The sequence below is a fragment of the Acanthochromis polyacanthus genome, chromosome 6 (assembly GCF_021347895.1).
Source record: "Acanthochromis polyacanthus isolate Apoly-LR-REF ecotype Palm Island chromosome 6, KAUST_Apoly_ChrSc, whole genome shotgun sequence".
Lineage (NCBI taxonomy): Eukaryota > Metazoa > Chordata > Actinopteri > Pomacentridae > Acanthochromis > Acanthochromis polyacanthus.
In genome coordinates, this window is record NC_067118.1 from 16862929 (window position 1) to 16885802 (window position 22874).

General features: G+C 40.2%; 1 protein-coding gene across 4 annotated transcripts; it reads left to right on the top strand.

Annotated features, from left to right (window-relative positions):
* The first annotated feature begins 5086 nt into the window (after nt 1-5086).
* fam131c (family with sequence similarity 131 member C) lies at nt 5087-22071 on the top strand. 4 transcript variants are annotated; one of them, XM_051949431.1, is made up of 6 exons: nt 5087-5388; nt 6998-7084; nt 10149-10233; nt 18781-19026; nt 19301-19390; nt 21405-22071. In XM_051949431.1, exons 2-6 carry the CDS (start codon nt 7055-7057, stop codon nt 21674-21676), a joined length of 723 nt encoding a protein of 240 aa, XP_051805391.1. In that variant the 5' UTR covers nt 5087-5388; nt 6998-7054; the 3' UTR covers nt 21677-22071. The 4 variants fall into 4 exon arrangements, with proteins under 4 accessions (XP_051805391.1, XP_022049738.2, XP_022049737.2 ...); XM_022194046.2 differs by having other exon boundaries at nt 7019-7084; XM_022194045.2 differs by having other exon boundaries at nt 7019-7080.
* Nucleotides 22072-22874: the final 803 nt, after the last annotated feature.

Below are 22874 nucleotides of genomic sequence, written 5' to 3' on the forward strand. Positions count from 1 at the left end.
AGCTGAATTATTAGATTAAGAGAATGAAAGTAATCACATTTATATTCCACCATGTGTTGACAGTATAAAGTTTAAAAAAAAAACTGCTTCATGTATGCTGTGCATATACATGCAGTTATTTCATAAGTTTATAGTAGCTGAAAATCATCCATCTTTCTCTTTACCTCAAAGGACCACAGAAGGAATTGTTGCTGAATACTGAGGAGCATCACCAGAAGAAGGTGAGTTTTATAGATACATCTAAGAACTTGACACAGCAACAAAACCGTTTAACACACGTTTAACAGTTGGGAATAAGACATGCTGAGGTGTTGTTAAGTAGATATGTAGTAGCAGAGAAATCACTTTTCCTGTAACATACAAGCAACTGAACCCTCAGGGGAGACGTGAAGACTTTGTTCTGCTGGACTGAATTATTGATGGAACACTTTGCAAAGCAATTTCTTTGTAATCCCAAGGCAGCTGCTGCTTGTCCGCATGCCTTGTTTGGCTTAACAATGCAGTTACAAAGAGCTAATATATAAAAGGTTGTCATAACATAGTTTTCTAAGACGGATGGCATACAGTACATGACATTAGATCTAATGCACTTTTTCCTTTTTACCACAAGAGGTCAGACTGCTCCTGAGCCTGCCCTCTGCTTGTCATCGTTTGTGTATAGGATTCAGGAACCAAAGAGGGTTTCAGAAGAGGACAGAGGCTGTTCAGAATGTTCTAGGGGAGCATTAGCTGAGGCAATAATAAGGTTCCTTGAGCTTCTCTGTGGGATTTCTTGAGGAACTTCATGGCCACCATACTGTGATAGGTTCACTGAACATTGTTGAGAGTTGTTCCAGTGGTAATTTAAAGGATTCAAGGGAAAATTGAGAACTATAAATTGTCCCAAACATAGGGAATTCTTTGCTTTGTTGTCTTTTGAAAAGTTTCTTTATGAGTCAATGGAAGGCCCCTTTTTGTTGAACATGTTGTACAGTTTCTGCAGTGAGTTTAACGGGTTCCTCCGTGAAGATTTTCAGAAGATTAATGAAGGTTTTTCGAGCTCTTTCCTTTTTCAAAAATAAAAAAAATTTGCCCTTACATGATTCCAGAGGCCTGTGGATTTCTTGAGAGATGTCCGTAATTTCTTGATGAGGTTTTATGGTTTATTGAGTTTTCCTGGGACACAAATTGCTTAAAATGTAAACTTGCATGTGCATGCTTGAAGAGGACTCCTCAAACCCACGAACCCATGAGATCATGAGGAAACCACAAAGACATTCCTGCGGTCTTTATGTGGTTCCAGGCTAATAAAAATTTAAGTTCATATACACAGCGTAACAAAAATCTTTTCAAACAGGTTTTCATGTGATGAAAACAATTAACTATGTGGAATTGCTTTACCAACAAGACAAAACATTGAGGTTGTGCAAAATATAATAATGTTATATTTTCATAACGGTCAAGAGACACTTGAATGAGGAGTGTTCTTGAATGCATCACATTCCTTGTCCAGGCGTAGAACTCTGGTTCTGTGTGCTCAGAATAGATGAAAAGGCAACAGCTAAAATAAAGACATCACAGTGTCCTCTTTGTCTGAGCTGAGATTTCATCGAGTGTTGCGATCCATATCTGATGTTGTGCTGACTTTATCAGCATCATCCGCCCATCGAACATTTCTTTGCCTGCTTTCCCTGGTCAATTAGTTACGAAAAAACCTCAAAAGCATGGAGTGACGTGGTTACTATGGTAACAGGATTTTCCTTGCGATGAAGGCAAGGGCACTGTTGCAGCTGGTGATGTCAGCAAAGCCCCAGTCACCCTGGCAGTTTTGTGCCAGAAGGAATCTGAGAAAAATGACGACAGCAAGAGCTGAAGAAGAACATTGTATCGGACTGTTTCTTTTCAGGTGTGTGTGTATGAGTGTATTTCCGTGAGCGTGTGTGTTGGCGTAAAGGTGTGAATATCTTCAAATAAAGACTGGAGTCAGATTAGCAAAATTTATAGAGAAAATACATCAGAGCTATGCATCACCATCTGTTCAGTAAATACCACAAATAACTGAAAAGAAAGAAATTGTATTCATTTTGTGGCTGCACAATGGCTTGGTGGTCAGCACTGTCGTCTTGCAGTTAGAAGATCCCCGGTTCATGTCCCATGGGATCTTTCTGCGTGGAGTTTGCATGTTCTCCCTGTGCATGCGTGGGTTCCACCAGCTACCCCAGCTTCCTCTCACAGTTCAAAATCATGTTGAGGTTAATTGCTAACTCTAAATTGTCCGTAGGTGTGAATGTGAGTGTGTTTGTCTCTATATGTAGCCTTGTGATAGACTGGTGACCTGTCCTGGGTGTCCCCTGGACTCTAGCCACCCCATGACCCTAATGAGGATTAAGTGGTTGATTTATAATGGATGGATGGATATTCATTTTGTCCCTGCAGTAAAACTTGTTTTTACACTTGAAAACTCTTATTCTTCCAGTGCTCAGGTATTTGATTATTTCTCTTACTGTGAACCTTCACTGTGATCACAATCACAAACTCTGTCTGGTCCTACATACACAGTGACATATGGTCATATAGATAGATGTAACTTCATTTCATAATAGCATCGCTTCAGATGCTAACTTAATTTTTTTTTGTCTAAAGATTTGTCGATGGAAAACCAGTTTGTGGCTTGAGCTTCTTGGCAGTCATATGGAGAATTCTCTTTGACACTAAGCTTAATGACATTTCAGACAGTGAAATGGCAACCTGGAGGCAATTTAATGTATATATGTTTTTATCCTTGTAGGGATCATTTTGCTGAGAGGACCTTACTGATAAGACATTTTGAAGGGACAGATGGGTAAATCATTATGAGACAACCTGTGCAAAGAAGTCTAAACAAAAGGCCTCTGACACTGATAACTTTGCTTGACTTTTATCAGAGTGCTTAAATAAGTACAGGATCTTCAACAAACATGACCAATTTTATAAAACATGCAATACAATTTGTTTTGAAATATGATGTACTGAAAGAACAAAAATTTCAAAATTCACACTTGATGGTTGAAAACATTTTTTGAGCCACCATTATTTCGTGCTTGTAATGTATATTCTCAATTCAATTTTATTTATAGAGCACCAATTTACAACATACGCTATCAGTCAAAAATTTTTAGAATATTCCAATTTTTCCAGTTTTTTATTGGAAATTATGCATGGTAATGTTTCATTGTACTCTGACATAAAAGTTTGGAACAATTAAACAAATGAAGTTTTCAAAAAATCAATTTAGAAACCAAAATGTATTCTAAATTTTTTACTCATCAACGTTGCCACTTTTGGCAGATATAGCAGCTGAACACACACGCGGCATTCTTTCTACAAAGGAAATCAAATATTCTTCAGAAAGTTCTTCCTAACTCTGTTGCAGAAGTTCCCATAAATGTGTGGCACTTGTAGGTTGCTCTGCTTTCACTCTTCTGTCCAGTTCATCCTAAACCAGCTCCATGGGGTTTCAGTCTGGAGACTGTGCTGGACACTCCATGTTTTCAAGCTTACCATCTTGTTCTTTTTTTATAAGGTAGCTCTGGCACAGCTTGGACTTATGTTTTGTGTCATTATCTTGATGTAGGATGAACCCCTGACCAACTAGGAACATACCAGAGGGTACTGCATGGCGCTGCAGAATGCTGTGGTAGCCGTTTAGGTTCAGGGTTCCTCTCACTCTGTGCAATTGACTGACCCTGGATCCAGCAAAACAGCCCCAGACCATCACACTTCCTCCTCCATGTTTGACAGTTGACACACTGAGGAAACATCCTTTCGCCGACTCGACGGCGTACAAAAATCCTGCATCATGAACCTCTTCAGTAGTCCATTGGTCGTGTTTCATGGGCCAGACGAGCCTCTTTTTCTGATTCTGACATCTCAGCAATGACTTTCTTGCTGCAACTCGACCTGTCAAATCTGCAACTCCAGTTCTTCTCTTCACAGTTGAAACTGAGACTTTCTTACTGCGACCACTGTTAAGCTGTGCTTGAAGCTGTTGTCCTGTGAGCCGCCTATCATCCAAGCTGTTGACTCTCAGAAACTTGTCTTCTGATTCTGTTGTGACTTTGGGTCTTTCAGACCTCTTCCTGTCAGAGTTTCCCCCAGTGTCTGAGTACCTTTTGATGGTGAAAAAAATTGTATGCCTTGACACCTTGATTTTCTTCACAATTTCTCTGTAGGAAAGACCTACATTTTTAAGTGTTAAGATGGTCTGTCTCTCTTCTATTGTTAATTCCCTTTTCCTTGTCATTTTTAAAGCAACACACTACTTTCTGCAGTACAATACAGTTCAGATAATGCTCTAGAGGGTTTGGAGAACTGGTAGCAAGCAACAAGTACATGAACTTGATAATCCTCATCAATGACTAAAAGATGAAAAACTGCAAGATGAGAAGAAGACAGCCATCTCGTTGCTGAACAAAGAGGGTTACAGTGAGAGACCCATCGCTAACCTGCTCGTAATCAAAACAGCTACGACCTGAGCAAGAAAATGTCGTAAGAACTGCAGAAGATGGGGCAGAAAATAGTGATCCCAAAGCTGTACAATGTGCAGTAATAGTGTCCAGTACACATTATGCATCAATGACAGACACATTATTCTGTACTGTAAGTAAAGTGCTGTATTGATGATCAAAGTTGAAACAGATCTCAAATGAAAGTTTCCACAATTCCAGTCCAGAAAAAAATTTGGTTCTGTAACAATTTTGAATTTTCTTTGACATATTTCATGATGTTTTTTGAATTCTGAAAATTGCTTTGGTCTCAGAATTAAAGTATGTATTGTACTGGAAAGTAGAAAAATAATCAAACCCCAGTGCAGATATTCTGTTCAATTTAATATACTCTGTGGTCTTCGCCAGACATAAATGACTGTGCCCAAAATATAGCGGTGTCAAACCGTCCTCACAGTGAGAGTCTAAAATATACAATAGGATGGAGAGGAAAGACGGAGTGGGAGGAGAGTAGAAGAACTAGAGAGGAGGGGATTCAATATCGTCAGCAAACAGGCAATCATGTTTTCTCCCTATTTCCCTCTCTCTCTCTCTCTTTCTCTCTCTCTCTTTCTGTACACCCTCCTCCCCACATTTCGTCTGTGTCACTCTCTCACCTCTCGTCTCCTATATAGAGAAGTCAGCCAATGCATAAGCTCAGCTGGCATTCACTCTTACTTTTCCCCCTGCCTCAGTTTCTCACTCCTCTCTGCTCCTCTGCTGACTGATACTTCTGCTACTACTGCTTCTTCTTCCCTTCCTTCATCCTTTTCCACCTTTCTTTCGCCCGCTCCTCGTCTTCCACATCTTCGGTCCACCATGGTGAACAGATAACCACCTGACTGTCCTGAGACCATGGGTGCCTGCCTCTGCAAAGGTCACAAAGGTCAGTGCCTGAGCCTACCTGCCTGCTTCTATGTGTGTGTGCATGTTTGAGGGTTAGCTCAACCTGCAGGATGAGTTGACAGCAGTCAACAACGGGATGGAGGATGCAGCCACCTGAATCACATTTTTAGCCAAACAGGCATGTTTATTAGTATGAAAGTGATACACAACACACATTCTGCTATATAACATTACACTAGACACTTTTTTTCTCTCACATTTATTCTTGCTTGAGCCTGTAGAGATTGCTATTGGGGGTGGGAGCTTTATGAAGAGCATTGTGTGGATCAGAGGAGAACAACAGGGGCTTTAGGATATGACACCTTCATCTGAAGCTCATGTCCAACTTGTCGTGACTTGAAGATGTGACTCGGGCTGCAATTTGCTCTCTCAGATTTGCTCTCTGTCGCAGCTTTATTAGACAATAAGTTTGTGTGTGCTGCTTCTTAACAGCTGTTAAATCTTAATGCCTTTGCTGGATGCAGGGCCTCTTTCGGGAAGAACACAAGGAGTGATTTCTGCTATCCGAACAAAAGATCCAGGGAGATTAAACATTGATTTGAGGTGTACCAGCTTTCTGTGATACCAAGCAACAATCCACCTGTTATTTTGTTAGAACGTGACATTTAACAACATTTTACAGTCTTAGACATTGTTTTCAGCTGCAGTGTGTGGTCTGTCTGAAAAAATGTTGTGAGACAAAGTCGGCTTTTGTTCAGAAAGAGCCCCTTTTAAAACGATGGAGGCGACCGAGCGCTTTCTAGCTGGGAAGAAAGAGAGGAGGTAGCTGTGAGGCTCCAGACAAACAGATAAGAAACAGCAGGAGTGTGTGTGTGTGTGTGTGTGTGTCTGTGTACGTGTGTGTATAGGTGTGTGTGTGTGAGTGCAGCTGGGATTCAACCCCACACGAACAGCAAATTGATTCAGAAATCATGATGGGGTTTCTTGACCTGCTAATAGCATCTGATGAGACCATAGATCAGAACTAGTCCTGAGCGTGTGTGTGTGTGTGTGTGTGTGTGTGTGTGTGTGTGTGTGTGTGTGTGTGTGTGTGTGTGTGTGTGTGTGTGTGTGTGTGTGTGTGTGTGTGTGTGTGTGTGTGTGTGTGTGTGTGTGTGTGTGTGTGCACTGGTGACCGTGGCTTAGGTAAGTGGACGGGTATACTCACCTCCTGTTGCTGTAGTGTTTCCATAGCGACAGCAAATTGTCTGGACAACACCTCCCTGGGGAGACACCAAGCATGTGTTTGTATCCTTACGTGTGTATGCCAATGTGTGTCTGCTGACCTTTCTAATAATGTTAATTCTCAATCCCACTGAGCTGCACTTTGTTTTGTCTTGCTCTTCATGTGAGCCTCATCACCATCAATTAGAAAGCAAATAGCCAGTGTGGGATGGTGCAAAACTAAATATGCAGAAAGGATTTGGTTAAATGACTCTAACAGGATTCAACAGTCTCTCCCTCTTTGTCACCCATTATATATGAGCCTCGCTTGACCCCTGACTTGACTTGACAACAGTTTTGAAAGACTGTGATCCTCATGTGTAAATGCACACACACAGACTGGCATACACAAAAGGAATGGTCACACACTATAAACCTAGCACCAGTGTTTGATTGATTCCCCACAGAGATCCACCTCCCTGTATCAACGCTGCAGCAGACTGATGAGGGTCAGCCATCATCTGTCAAAGTACGTAAGTAGCCCTGCTGTTATTTTGTAGGGATGTTAGTCTTTTCACTGTCTACTTTAATTACAGTACCAGTCAAAAGTTTGGACACACCTTCTCATTCAATGAATTTTATTGATTCTAATTATTTTCTACATGGTAGATTATTACTGAAGGCATCAAAACTATGAAAGAACATATGGAATTATGTTGTAAATATAAAAGTGTTAAACAAACCGGAATATGTTTTATATTTTAATTTCTTCAAATAAGCCGCCTTTTGCTATGATTACTGCATTGCTCACTCTTGGCATACTCTCAGTTAGCTTCATGAGGTGGTCACCTTAATTGGTTTTCCAACAGTCTTGAAGGAGTTCCCAGAAATACTGAGCACTAGTTGTCCCTGTTGCCTTCACTCTGTGGTCCATCTCATCCCAAACCATCTGGATTGGGTTTAGGTCAAGTGACTGTGGAGGCCAACTCATCTGACGCAGCACTCCATCACTCTCCTTCTTGGTCAAATAGTTCTTTCACAGCCTGGAGGTGTGTTTGGGGTCATTGTCCTGTTGAAAAAGAAATGATGGTTTCAGTAAGCCCAAACCAGATGGGATGGCATGTCACTGCAGGATGCTCTGATAGCCATGTTGGTTCAGTGTGTCTTAAATTTTGAATAAATCCTCAACAGAGTCACCAGCAAAGTACCCCCACACCATTACACCTCCTCCTCCATGGTTCCCAATGGGAACCATGCATGAAGAAAGCATATTTTGATATTTTGTTTAATACTTTTTTGTTTGCAACATAATTGACAATATATAATGACATTCTACCCTTTCGCTTGATTCAGTCTACAATGATATATATATATATATATATATATATATATATATATATATACATACAGTGCCTTGTGAAAGTATTCGGCCCCCTTGAACTTTTCAACCTTTCGCCACATTTCAGGCTTCAAACATAAAGATATAAAATTTTAATTTTTTGTCAAGAATCAACAACAAGTGGGACACAATCGTGAAGTGGAATGAAATTTATTGGATATTTTAAACTTTTTTAACAAATAAAAACCTGAAAAGTGGGCCATGCAATATTATTCTGCCCCCTTGCATTAATACTTTGTAGCACCACCTTTTGCTGCAATTACAGCTTCAAGTCGCTTGGGGTATGTCTCTATCAGTTTTGCACATCGAGAGACTGAAATTCTTGCCCATTCTTCCTTGCAAAACAGCTCGAACTCAGTGAGGTTGGATGGAGAGCGTTTGTGAACAGCAGTCTTCAGCTCTGCCCACAGATTCTCGATTGGATTCAGGTCTGGACTTTGACTTGGCCATTCTAACACCTGGATACGTTTATTTGTGAACCATTCCATTGTAGATTTGGCTTTGTGTTTTGGATCATTGTCCTGTTGGAAGATAAATCTCCGTCCCAGTCTCAGGTCTTTTGCAGACTCCAACAGGTTTTCTTCCAGAATGCTCCTGTATTTGGCTCCATTCATCTTCCCATCAATTTTAACCATCTTCCCTGTCCCTGCTGAAGAAAAGCAGGCCCAAACCATGAGGCTGCCACCACCATGTTTGACAGTGGGGATGGTGTGTTCAGGGTGATGAGCTGTGTTGCTTTTACACCAAACATATCGTTTTGCATTGTGGCCAAAAAGTTGGATTTTGGTTTCATCTGACCAGAGCACCTTCTTCCACATGTTTGGTGTGTCTCCCAGGTGGCTTGTGGCAAACTTCAAACCAGACTTTTTATGGATATCTTTGAGAAATGGCTTTCTTCTTGCCACTCTTCCATAAAGGCCAGATTTGTGCAGTGTACGACTGATTGTTGTCCTATGGACAGACTCTCCCACCTCAGCTGTAGATCTCTGCAGTTCATCCAGAGTGATCATGGGCCTCTTGGCTGCATCTCTGATCAGTCTTCTCCTTGTTCCAGGTGAAAGTGTAGAGGGACGGCCGGGTCTTGGTAGATTTGCAGTGGTCTGATACTCCTTCCATTTCAATATGATTGCTTGCACAGTGCTCCTTGAGATGTTTAAAGCTTGGGAAATCTTTTTGTATCCAAATCCGGCTTTAAACTTCTCCACAACAGTATCTCGGACCTGTCTGGTGTGTTCCTTGGTCTTCATGATGCTCTCTGCACTTTAAACAGAAACCTGAGACTATCACAGAGCAGGTGCATTTATACGGAGACTTGATTACACACAGGTGGATTCTGTTTATCATCATCAGTCATTTAGGACAACATTGGATCATTCAGAGATCCTCACTGAACTTCTGGAGTGAGTTTGCTGCACTGAAAGTAAAGGGGCCGAATAATATTGCACACCCCACTTTTCGGTTTTTTATTTGTTAAAAAAGTATAAAATATCCAATAAATTTCATTCCACTTCACGATTGTGTCCCAATTGTTGTTGATTCTTGACAAAAAATTACAATTTTATATCTTTATGTTTGAAGCCTGAAATGTGGCGAAAGGTTGAAAAGTTCAAGGGGGCCGAATACTTTCGCAAGGCACTGTATATATATATATATATATATATATATATATATATATATATATATATATATATACAGTATATATATATATATATATATATATATAAAACCCTAAAGAAATTACCCTCAGCTCAGAGTAATCTGTTGGAAAGCACTTACACAGATAGATATCTGTGGGTATATCTGGGTGTAAGCTCTAGACAGACTTAAAATACCTTCTTTTGTTTGCACCTCATTCAGACTGAGTGTGAAGTCTGCTGAATTCCTGGCTGTTATTATCACCATTTCCCTTGAAAAAAAAGTGGGAAATATGTGGGTTGATTCATCACACATAGGACGTGTTTGCTAGAAAGGATGTTCGGAAATATTCTTGTACATGTATGCGTTAGTATCTACAATCTTGTTTTCTGCATAATACTCATAAATGTAATTCTGGTGATTTGTATGTTTCAAGCAGTTACACGGCCCTCTATGCATTCAAAACTCAGAAGAAATGTCGTAGAAGCTGTTGTTTGAAAAACAGCTTTTCCACCTAGCATCAGTGATAAGGATCACTTATTTTTGTGCATCATACTGTGCAGGATGACCAGAATCCGTCCTACGGCAGCATCGCAGAAAAAAACAGCCGCTACGATATCGGAGAGCTGGCCACATCCTCTTTGATTGGTGAGACACACACACACACACACACACACACACACACACACACACACACACACACACACACACACACACATGTTTGTACTTCTATCTTAGTGAGGACATCCATAGGCGTAATGCATTTCCTAGAGCCTTACCCTAACCTTAACCATCACAACTGATTGCCTAAACTTAATCCTTACCCTAACCTTAACCAAACCTCAATTCATACCTGTTCTCTAAAAACAAGTCTTCACCCTCAAACATGGCTGTTTCAAAGTGAGGACCGGCCAAAATGTCCTCACTTTGTAAAAATGTCCTCACTTTGATAGTTAAATGCAGAAAATGGTCCTCACCATGTAGCAAGTACAAGAACACACACACACACACACACACACACACACACACACACGTTTGTACTTCTATCTTAGTGAGGACATCCATAGGCATAATGCATTTCCTAGAGCCTTACCCTAACCTTAACCATCACCACTGATTGCCTAAACTTAATCCTTACCCTAACCCTAACCAAACCTCAATTCATACCTGTTCTCTAAAAACAAGTCTTCACCCTCAAACATGGCTGTTTCAAAGTGAGGACCGGCCAAAATGTCCTCACTTTGTAAAAATGTCCTCACTTTGATAGTTAAATGCAGAAAATGGTACTCACCATACTCACACACACACACACACACACACACACACACACACACTGTTTTTTCTATCATTGTGGGGACTTACCATTGACTCCCATTCATATCTAACCCCTAACCCTAACCCAGACCAAAACAATGCCTAACCCTAAAAAAACGTTTTTGCACTTTTACTTTTTTCAGTAACAACAACATGGCCAACAAAACGCTGTTTAAACTTGTGGGGACCGAAATGAGGTCCCCACAAGTGACATTGTTTTCGGTTTTCCTACATTTGTGGGGACATTTGGTCCCCACAAGTATAGCCAGCACCTGAGCACACACACACGTTCATTGCATGGCGTATTCTTTCTGAAAATAGCATAGAAGCAGGGGGATTGTGTTTGTACCATGGGAGGTTAGTAATATAATTTTCCTCTACCTTACACACACACACACCCTCTCTCACACACACATTCAGCAAAGTCTTACCAGACAAGATGCATTTCCTTCTCCCATTTGATTTTCTTCTCCACCTTTAACTCTGGCTCTCTGCTCTTCCTATGTCAGTGCCTCCTCCTCATTTCCATCTTCCGTTCTCCATGCTGTGTCTGCCTCATCCTGACTGCTTCCCCCCTCTCTGCAGGAGGTTCATTTTCTCAGTTAATGTGTTATGCCTTGCTGAACTTTTCCAAGTGAAAGCTTCTTTATTATGCTGACAGTCTAATCATGAAGGCCATGAAAACCTCATGAATATGTTAGACAAATAGAGACATTCAGGAAGACAACTGAGAACCTGACACCTGCTTTGGAAGTGACCGATTGCATCCAATAAAAAACAAAAATGCTGTTTAACATTTACTCAGACTTAATCAGATGTCAGTCATTGCTTAAATTGTTGATGCAGGTTCTGTAGACATAGAGCCGACAACCCAACTGCTCAAATCAGATCTCACTGGGTTAACTCAAATATTATTGTACAAATGTAATCACATTTAGAATAATATCATGCAGACACTGCTGGTTTTATTCTTCTTCTATGGCTCTGTTTGAAAGATGCATCAGGCTGCTGTGATTTTAACAGAACACTATCAGCAGCTCCAAGAAACTGGCATGTTCATTAGACTGCACAAATGTAAAAAGCGAATTTAAAAAAGTAATAGTTTTGGTTTTCTTACTGCCTAATGGGACAAAGAATGCACAGTTTGTTCAAAGAATATTGTTGAAGGAAATGATGGTCGTTAAAATCTAATAGGTTTATCTCTATTAGAGTATGAACATGCTGAGCAAATTTTATGGAAACATTTTTCTGTTTTAACATATACTTGTAGTTCACAGACTATAAGGCATCATGCAGGGTTTTAGAAATGAACTCATCTTTACCCTTTACTACACATATATATTAAAATTCTACTTTAAAGGTTATCTTGATTTGAAGTGATACAAATTAAAATTTTCCAGTTTTTATTTTCAGATTAATTAATTCAGAACAACTCAATATATACAGTAATGTTGTTAGGACCCCTTGAGATCAAATTTGAATATACTGGGTACCCTTTCACATCATTTTTAATGTGCAGACACTTTCGCCTTTCACCCACTGGGAACATGTTTCACATGGAGCTCTGTTGTAGAGTCCACACACATCTTCCTGAAACTGGCTTAAGACAGAGCTCAAGTGTAGTCTTTGGTCTTCCATGTTTAATTTGTTATTTACTAATTCTATTCTAATCACAGTAACAGAGTTGCTAATCCATGCTAATGTTAGCTTTTTCTCAGGAGTAGAAACTAGACATTTAGCTGTTACTGCTGACCAAGAGGACAAACTGAATGATGGAAAACAGTAAAGAAAAAGCCAAAATAATCTGTCTTTTACTGATAATATGCAGTAGAATGAGACATTCAGTGAAGGCAGTCAATGTTATGAAAATATGAAATTAGAAGAGAGGACAGAGCTTTGGTCTGCCCATTCTTCTGGAAAATTGTTTACTGATGTTAATACCTGTATATTATGGAATTCAATGTTTTCTTCTTTTTCTACCAGCTAAAAAAGTTATGCTAACACGGTTGTTGTGGGACACACATTCTATGTATAATAATTATCTAAAATATTAAGTTAGTTAAATTTGTTTTTAAATTGATTTAAAATGGTAAAATGGTTCAAAATGTTCCCACAATTTTAACAAACATCAATGATTAAAAAAACAAAACAAAAAGGAGATTTAAATAACTGTTTTATTTGAGATTCAATTTTATTGTCTGGGGTTGGGACAAGAGAAAAAATGCATTTTAGGGGGAACTGCAGACTTATTTGGTATTTTAAAAGATATTTTCAAACATTGTTTTCTCCTTGTTTTTTATTTTTTATTTTTTTAGATTTGGTCTCAGGACAAGTACAACTGCATGTTTTAGTATTTTGTACATGGATTATTTGAAATTTGATGAGTGAGACGTAAAATGTCCTCCAATTCTGGAATAACCCTTATACTTAAAGTCACTGCGAGCAGCTTTGGGAGACCCTGGAGAGTGTAAATGTACAAGTAGAACTCTCTCCAGAAACTAGGTATCCTCTGTGCTGAGGAGGATTGCATCTGTAGTGAAAAATAAAATTTTAAATAAAGGTTTGAATCTCAGTATCAATTTTTGTTGTATTAAGTTCCTACTGTGTGGTCGATATTTTTAATAAAGTAAATCTACTTAGTTTTTACACCTATTGATCTACTTAGAAGTAATACAGTTACTGTAAGGTGATACACTGTTGAATCATTTGACCTTGCATAGTGTAATCTCATGTTTATTTTTCATACCACTACGGCTTCAGTTTGTATTTATTCTAATTAGTAGTTTGGGTATCACTGCTTGAAATCAAAAGCTCCTTACTAACTGTCATACTTCAGTACTAACCAATTTTACTCTCCATTAGCAGGACTGAAGGTTTTATCCAGAATTATTCTCATGTCACCTGGTAAATAACAAGCCCTGTGTCACGAACTAGGGGGGGGCTGGACCCAAGCAGAGAGCCACACTACCAAGACCAGAGGAGATTTAGAATGATTTATTGCAGGGGGATGAATAGTGGCTCGGTGGGGGAAAAACCAGGGTGCAGGAGCGGGGAGCGGCTGAAGTAGTGGGTGGTTTGGCCAGGTGGGTCTCCGAGTGGTTGGGAGGGAAGCAGGTCAGGGGGGTCCAGGTAGGAACGGGGGTCCAGGCAAGAACGGGGGGTCCAGGCAGGAACGGGGGGTCCAGGCAGGAACGGGGGGTCCAGTGAGGGGGGAAACCGGTGACGAATTGGCTGGGGAGAGCAGACGAGGGTTCTGGGTGGCTGGATCCCGGACAGCTGGGTCTGGGTGAAGGCAGGAGAAAACAACGTCAGAAAATGGCAAACTCAAACAGATTAAACAGGAGGCTAGAGAGCGAACTGACTGTGAGGTCTTTGTTCAACAATCTGGCAGGGAGTGGAAGGATGAGCCGGTTCTTATTGCTGAGGTGTGTAATCAGGTCGATGATCGTCAGCTGTCCGGGAGCCGTGGAGGTGGTTAATTGGCTGAGTGGCGTCAGCTGGGAAGCTAGACTCCACTCAGGCACTGAGCTGCAGGGGGAGAGACATGGCAGAGGAGCGGATGGGAGACAGCGAGACAGACAGGGCAGAGGAGCGGATGGGAGACCGGAGCATGAGAGGGAGAGGAACAGGAGAGGGGGAGAGGAGCATGAGAGGGAGAGGAAACAGACGGGGAAAAAGGGGTGTTTGGGATGTCAGGTGGGAAGGACAGGGGTGAGGAGGGAGCCCTGACACCCTGAATGTAGCTCCAGGTTTCATACCTTTCCTGTTTGTTCATTCGATTGTGCTTGCTCATGGGCTTGGCATCTCCCAACACATAGCATAGAGTCATGCTCCACAAATGCAGTATATGTCTATTTTTATGAAGTGACTTACTCCCTACTGACCCTGCGTACTTCATTACACCTAGCCCCTGTTTACTGTAGCAACATGATAAACAAGTCTGAGAAACTGAATCACTTCTTTCAGTGCACACAGAAGCTTAGATGGTATGTTGGCAAGCTTGTTTCTTGCTCTAATTTTCTCTCTGTTTCTCTTTCAGTTAAGATTCGTGCAATGAATAATAATGGCACTTATATTACAGTCATTTGACTCTCACTTCCACACTGAAATCCAGCAAAACCATCTGTCGGTTCCTATTAACATATCTAAGTGTGACATTACAGGGTTTGTTTATGTTAAGGGCTAACATTATGAAGTTCTTGGTTCCATAGAAGGCCCACAGCTGCCATCTTCAGCATGGATTAAGTGAATAATGTGAAAGCGGGGTCATTTGAATGATGAATAAATAGAAACTTATGACCCATACTCTGTAGCTCCCAAATGCTGACAGAGCAGTTCAGTGTCAGCAGCTTGTTATTTGACATTACTTTTAGTTCAGTATCAGTGCTTTCATCAACCTTATTTTGAAAAAAATAAAAGCTAGACAAAAACAAGACTGCACCAAGCACAGACTAACTTAGTGATAAATTGGGGAACATAGTGGAGAATTTAGCAGCTAAAGAGCAACACAATTAATAATACATATATTTATATAATATATACACAAATCCATCCATCCATCATCTATACACCACTTAATCCTTATTAGGGATGTGGAGTGCTGGAGCCCATCCCCGCTGACTTAGAGTGAAGGCAGGGGACACCCTACACAGGACACCAATCTGTCACAGGGCTACATATACAGACAAACATTCACACTCACATTCACAACTACGGACAATTTACCGTTACCAATTAACCTCAGCATGATTTTGGACTGTGGAAGGAAGCTGGTGAACCTGGAGAAAACCCACACATGCACAGGGAGAACATGGAAACTCCACACAGAAAGATCCCAGACCCAGGCTGGGGTGTGAACTGGGGGGCTTCTACCTGTGAGGCGACTGTGCTAACAACCATATTTTATTATACTACAAACCCCAGTTAACATAAAATGTAAATAAATACAAATTACAATGACTTGACAATCTTTTTTTGACGTACATTTAATCAAATGGACTACAAAGACAAAGATATTTAATGTTCAAGTTGCTAAACTGCTTCGTTTTATTTTTATTTTTTTTGCAAATATTCACTTATTTTGAATTTCATGTTGCAACAGGTTCGAAAAAACTAGGACAGGGGCACGTTTACCACAGGTGAAATTCTTTTCCATTCTTGCTTGATGTACGGCTTCAGTTGCTCAACAGTCCAGGGTCTTTGTTGTTATATATTATACTTCATAATGTGCCACATATTTTCAATGGGAGATAGGTCAGGCCAGACTTGCACTCTTTTACTACGACGCCACGCTGTTGCAACACATACAGAATGTAGCTTAGTTTTGTCTTGCTGAAATAAAAAGGGACGTCACTGAAAAAGACGCCGCTTGGATGGCAGCATATGTTGCTCCAAAACCTGCATGTACCTTCCAGCATTAACGGTGCCTTCACAGGTGTGTTTTACACAACGTCCAAACTTCATTGGAATAGGAGAATGTCCTCTTGTTTCGTACTTAGTGTTGCACTTGCTACTGCTTACTAAGCTTATTGCTTTGAGTGCACGGTAGTAAATGAAGGTGACTCAGATAAGCACATCAACATTCTTGTCAAATCCTCTCTTTTCAAGACTCTGGTGACTGCACAGAAAAGGAACAATATTCAAAAGACTCACATGAAAGGAAAACTAATCTGAAACAAGAAAGGGAAGGAAGACAAAAATAGCATATAAACAAAGACCTTGCAGGTAATGCAGGTTGAAGGTTTATCCATCCATCCATTCTCTATACACCGCTTTATCCTCACTAGGGTCGTGTGGGGTGCTGGAGCCTATCTCAGCTAACTCGGGCGAAGGCAGGGGACACCCTGGACAGGTCACCAGTCTGTCGCAGGGCTACATATACAGACACACAATCACACTCACATTCACACCTATGGACAATTTAGAGTAATCAATTAACCTCAGCATATTTTTGGACTGTGAGAGGAAGCTGGAGTACCCGGAGAAAACCCACGCATGCACAGGGAGAACATGCAAACTCCATGCAGAAAGATCCCAGGCCCAGGCGAAAGTGCTAACCACAACACCACTGTGCAGCCCGGTTGAAGGTTTATCTGCCATCTAATTATGCAAACTCATGTCAGTGTCATAGTTTTGTTCACACATCGACCATGTAAATGTGACATTTTGGATTCACATTGTTTATGCTCAGACATAATAACAAGCTGACCAGCGCAGTGTGCAGGAGTCCCCCAGGGAGCCGGTGGTATCTAAAATACAGTACTTAACTGCACTATATCCACAAAGTAATAGAGAAATCATGGCTGACTTACTGCTGCCCACTGCATTCTGGGAACGCCTTAAGCACATTACTGTTCTGCTTCAAGCGGTGCCAGTCTGTTAAAGGTTGGTCCTATTCACAGTGCAATGTGGACAAAATACCCCATTTGAAAAACAAGTTGGAATTTCTTGCTGTGTGCACATCACCCAAATAGATGGAAAAAGCTCTCCCACCATCAACATTCAGCACAGAGTCATGGCAGAGTCATCAGCGTCTGAACGTGGGGTGAGATAGTGTCAGTGTTCAACAGAACACAAAGAAGAGCTCTAAGTGTTGAGCTCACATGAAAATATCATGATTGTGATGATTTTCTTGATTCCCCCATTGCCTGCCTTGGATTTAACACTATCCATTCCTCGCCGTGAAATATTCTTCCTTCCACTTCTGTTCCTCTTTTTCCATGTCTAAGCTTGCTACCCCATGACACAGCCACTCTGCCCCCCTTCCTGTTCTTGACATTTTTCTGCCATTTTCCATAAATTCTTACCTTAACCTTTTTTTTCTCCGTCTCTTTTTTGACCTTTACCTTTTCAACATTTATGTTTTTGTCCTTTTATATCTCTTTAATTTGTACGTCCTGCAGTATGACCTGGGCTGTACGTCCATTAGTTTTTTAGTACATCTTGTGATCTGAACATTGAGGCTGGCAGAATGTCTCCTACCAAGTGTAATGACACAGGAAGGGCTCACAGAACATTCCTATCAGAGCTTCTTTTGACACTTCACATGCTGACCACATATTTCATGAGTCACACAAAGGAGATGACCCGTACGGCCTTTTCTCACATGTATATAGCATCAGTGGATTTTATCAGTATGATAGAGTCTTTTAATGTTCACCATTAGTACATTTTAGCTTCAATGATCATAAATTGACATGAAGTTAATGGTCATACACTTGATTACAATTTCTGACACAATAATTGAAATGACAGAACAGTGATTTCATGGATCATAAATCACACATTACTGAAGAAACACAGGAACATAGTAGCACATAGATACTGCCTGTCCATCAAACCTGCAGGATTTATAAAGACCTGTAATTTAACTTCCCCTGAGACTTAGAAACTCCACCAAGCAACAAATATCAAAGCTGTTATACCATGTTTACTTCATTTGGTTTCCCAGCCAAGTGCTCTCCATACAGTGCTGCAGAAACACGAATTCAGTTTATTCTCTGTGACTCTCTACATCAAAAGGAAGCAGGAGAAATACTTCTTTTCATGGTTCAGGTTATGTAAGTCAATTATAAATGCTTACTTTCAAGTCTGATAAACGCCAAAAAAAAAGAAGAGTAGAATTTGATCTTAAATAAAACCCTCTTTTGGTGGCTTACCATTCTCATGTCTCCATTTACATTTCAACATCCTGCCAATGCTGTCAAAACATTCATTCACTCTTCATATCTATCGTACTGTATACCTTTTCACATAGCTGTGTTATCTTCGATTTGTCATCTTTTTTGCTACTGTGTTACCACACTGGTTATCCATATCCATATCCATGGTTATCCATCTATTTTATCAAGATGTATCCCTTCTTGTCTTCCTGTTTTTCAGGTCTGGTTGCCACAATAAAGGAACACATCACCAAGCCGACAGCAATGGCCCAAGGGCGAGTAGCTCACCTGATTGAGTGGAAGGGCTGGGGTGGATGCGGTGAGGACGGGAGAGGCAGGGGAGGTTGGAGCGGGGCCTGGGGTAAAGGAGGAGGAGGCTGGGGGGGGATGGGGGCCGAGCTACAGGAAGATGAACAATACTACTCCCAAATGACGGACGAGATCAAGGAAGCTCGCTTTGCTGCAGGTGAGGCAAAAGGATGAGTCTCATTCAGGAAAAGCAAGATGTGATGAGTGCCGATGACGTGATGCTCTCATCCCTCTGATGCAGTTTTTGTTTGATTGGCTTGTGTAGATGAGCATCGAGAAACAATAGATAGCCCTTAGGTTCAATGACTGAGACTAAAATCTACCACACTTACGTTGCTTTTATTCGTGATGTTAGACTTTGTGATAAACAGCAGCAATTGACTTCCGAGCAAAGCAACATAAACTGTGTTTGTTATATTTGTGTTTCTCAGGTGTAGCAGAGCAGTTTGCCCTGGCTGAGGCAGCCATGAATATGTGGTCCATGAACGATAACTTAGAGCAGCCATCCACCAGCTTACAAGGTTGGTGTGTCACTACAACTTTAAATGTAACTGTTTCATTTCCTTTTCAAGGGCTTCAGGACTTACTGCAGACTTTACAGATCCATTCTGTTTGAAACGAATAATCAAAACAACAACATAGCAGGCCATTTCAGTTGTAACAGTTTCTTTCTGGGTTTGACTGATAAAATCCTTGTTTGTTTGTTTTGCTGTGCAGCCTTTTCTTTAATGCTAATAATGGATTTTTATGACATTATTTCATGTTATCACAGCATAATTGATTGCATATTTTCATATCAGATCATCAGATCTATTTTGGCTGTTGAAAATTTCTTGTTGTCATATTTGGTCTGCTGGAATGTCTGAATCTTCAGCCTGATGTATGGAGTTTATACTACTTTGAAGACATTTTCATTACTGGAGGTTAAGAAGCAAAGCTTTGTGTCTGTACTTTCTTTGTATTTTGTTTCTGCCATTCAAGTCTATAGCAGTCCCATATAGTAAAAACTTTGGAGTCGGGCAAAGCCTTACACTATTTTTGATAAAGATTTTTGAGTTTTAAAAGCATTCTTCTGTTATGACCAATTAAAACCAGCAGTAAATGGTCAAGCAAGGTCGCGTCTGAGCAACGATGTAGCATATCAAACTTGGTTCATGGACACTGGACCTTATTTTAAGGAACCAGTGTTTGACTGCTAAGTGGAGGTGTAAAAATCAGTCTACCACTGATGTTGATGCTTTAAGCAAATACTTCTTGTATCATGTAATGCTGTGGGAGATACTAAGGCAGAGACATGTCAGCTTGTCATGTCAACCCAATTGATGCAACTGCCATGTTGGGTGTTTTTGAAACAAACAAACAAAAAATCACAAGCCACATGTTTTTAGTTTTCTTCAAAAGAGTAATACAGATGACTGTCAGATAAAGATTCACAAAAGTTGTCAGACAGAAATTATGTTTTGAAAGCTATTCTGTTACAGCAGTTGAAAGGGGCGGGGGCACTGACAAACAGAAAGTGAGAGCATATCTTTCTGTTTACGGTTTCAGGATTTGACTGCAGACTTCCTAAAATTGACTGATTACATTCTGATTACATTCTTTTTGATTATAGAATGTTGCTCAAAGGAGGCTTCATCAGTCAATGAAGTGCTCACTGCAGTGTGAGCAAAGACTACAGGTGGCACTATTGCTCCCTTCCTAAATGTAGTGTGACCCCTTCATGGTCCCATTCTGTCTCAGATCTGTAATAACAAACGTTTGACAGTTTTACATTTACAGTTATTGCCATGGTTCTGTACAGATAAAATTCCATCTGTTTCGTATCTATATATTGCACAAAGAGGATACAGCTTTGAAGGGGAATTTAGCGTATGTTATATCAAAAACAGTTACTTCCACACATGTTTTTATGAGTTTAGATGTATTTATTAAAACTAAAATTGTTTTCAAATGTCATTTACAGTTCTGTTGTCTAATATATACTAGAGACAGCAGCTGGTTCAGAGCAACAGCACCTTTTATTTGATCCAGTTCAAGCTCTGTGTACACTAAAAGTTTAGGTTCACCCAGACAATTGAGACACTTTTATTCATGTGCTAGCATAATTGCACAAGAGTTTTCTAATCATCAGTTAGCCTTTCAAACACCGTTAGTTAACACAATGTAGCATTAGAGCACAGGAGTGATGGTTGCTGGAAATGTTCCTCTGTACCTCTATGTAGATATTCCATTAAAAATCAGCCATTTCCAGCTAGAAAAGTCATTTATCACACAAACAATGTCTAAACTGTATTTCTGATTATTTTAATGTTATCATCATTGAAAAAAACTGCTTTTCTTTCAAAAATGAGGACATGTCTAAGTGACCCCAAACGTTTGAACAGTAGTGTATAAATCTTTATTACTGCTATGCCAGTAAATAGACCTTCTGAAATTGCTTCACTTGGGGAAACTCAGCTGTTAGTGTTTGTGAAATTCAAGTAGTTCTTTTTTCCAAGAAACAACCATTTGACTGACACTGTTTTATCTCCTCAGCAGCACAGAGCCACTTCCTGTCTCAGTTCCTGCTCGATGGTGGAAGTGTTGGTGTTCCCCAGCACCTGTACAGCATTCATGCCCAGACTCATGGCAACAACAGTGCAGTCAACCTGGTCCAGCCACCGCCAGTCAACTCCAATTTCCCAACGCCTAATACCCAGCAGGACAGAGCTCAGCCCTTTGAGGACAGAAACAATATGACTGCAGAAGCAGCTGTTCGACATGTAGACAGCAGCTCGCTATCTGAGGATGATGTTTTTTACAACTAGGCTTGGAAAAAAGACAAGCCATCAATCTTGATGGCAATCTCGAAAACGAGCCTTACTTAGAGGACTTGAGTCTCAGCCACCAGCAATGACAGATATAAAAACATAAAAGGGAGACAGCTGTGAGATCTCTCAAGAGGCAGCCACTCGAATGGCTTTTTCTGGAAAGGTTTAAGAGCCTGGTCCCTAAACACAAAGACCCTAAATATTTTCTCTTTGGTTGAGACTTCTACATCTGTGAATGTACATAGCTCAACTGTTACAATTTAATTTTGTATTCAATGTACAATAAACACTTTCATAATACATGTAGAAGCGAACTGTGAACAGTCAAATGGTACTGGTGTAAATATCTTGTTATAAAATATCAGTTTGAATATATGTGCATTATAGTTGTGTTGGATTAGTTTTTCTTTCACTCTCCTTAACTGAAGAGAAGAATTTGGACAAAAACATGAAGTCCAACCTACAGACAAAATATCTCCAAGAAACTGAAAACGTGTCTCATCTGAATATAGAGAATGGAAAGAACAGCCAATTATCTGTCTGAGGCTCAACTGTGATTAGCAATAATTCACTTTTGTGAGAGCCACGGGTGCAGGGGAGCAGTGAGAGAAAAGATGAGGGCAGGAAAACAGAGAAGGAGAATGATACAGTCTCAGTCTGCTTTCATGTTTTTCAAAGGTTTACATAAAGTGAAGCTGTGGTGTGTTTTCTTTGGTTACTTCAGCATGGCTCTGAATGGTTACATCTGTCCTCAAAATCCTTCAGCAAAGCGGTGAAATAATTTGCAGTCTATTTAATACTCCAGTGCAACAACGTCTGGTTGCTTTGCTCCAAGATGTAAATCTAACACATGACAGTGAAAGTTAATAATATCACACTGGATAGTCACACTGAGTTTCAGTGGTGTGTACAGTATTATTGGTCTATATAGTTTTAGAACATGATATAAAAGAAAATGATCTATACATCAAAACAAGATTTGAAGTGTCCACAAGCAACAGGAAACCAGAAACTAAACAGGGACTGGAGCTACTTTTCACACTGCGGTTTCTGAACAGATCTGAATATGGCATCATTCTTACTTCTGGAGGAACTTTTATCAAACAATTGCTATTTTCATTCACAGTAATCAGAATATTTTTTTATCATGTACTAACTTGACATGGTTTGACTGTATAATTGCCTGCATGTACTG

Coding starts and splice junctions, on each gene's coding strand:
- fam131c (XM_022194045.2), top strand. CDS start 5,358: ATGGGTGCCTGCCTCTGCAAAGGTCACAAAG. Junction 7,081..10,148: donor GTCAGCCATCATCTGTCAAA/GTACGTAAGTAG, acceptor CATACTGTGCAG/GATGACCAGAATCCGTCCTA. Junction 19,391..21,404: donor GCCATCCACCAGCTTACAAG/GTTGGTGTGTCA, acceptor TTATCTCCTCAG/CAGCACAGAGCCACTTCCTG.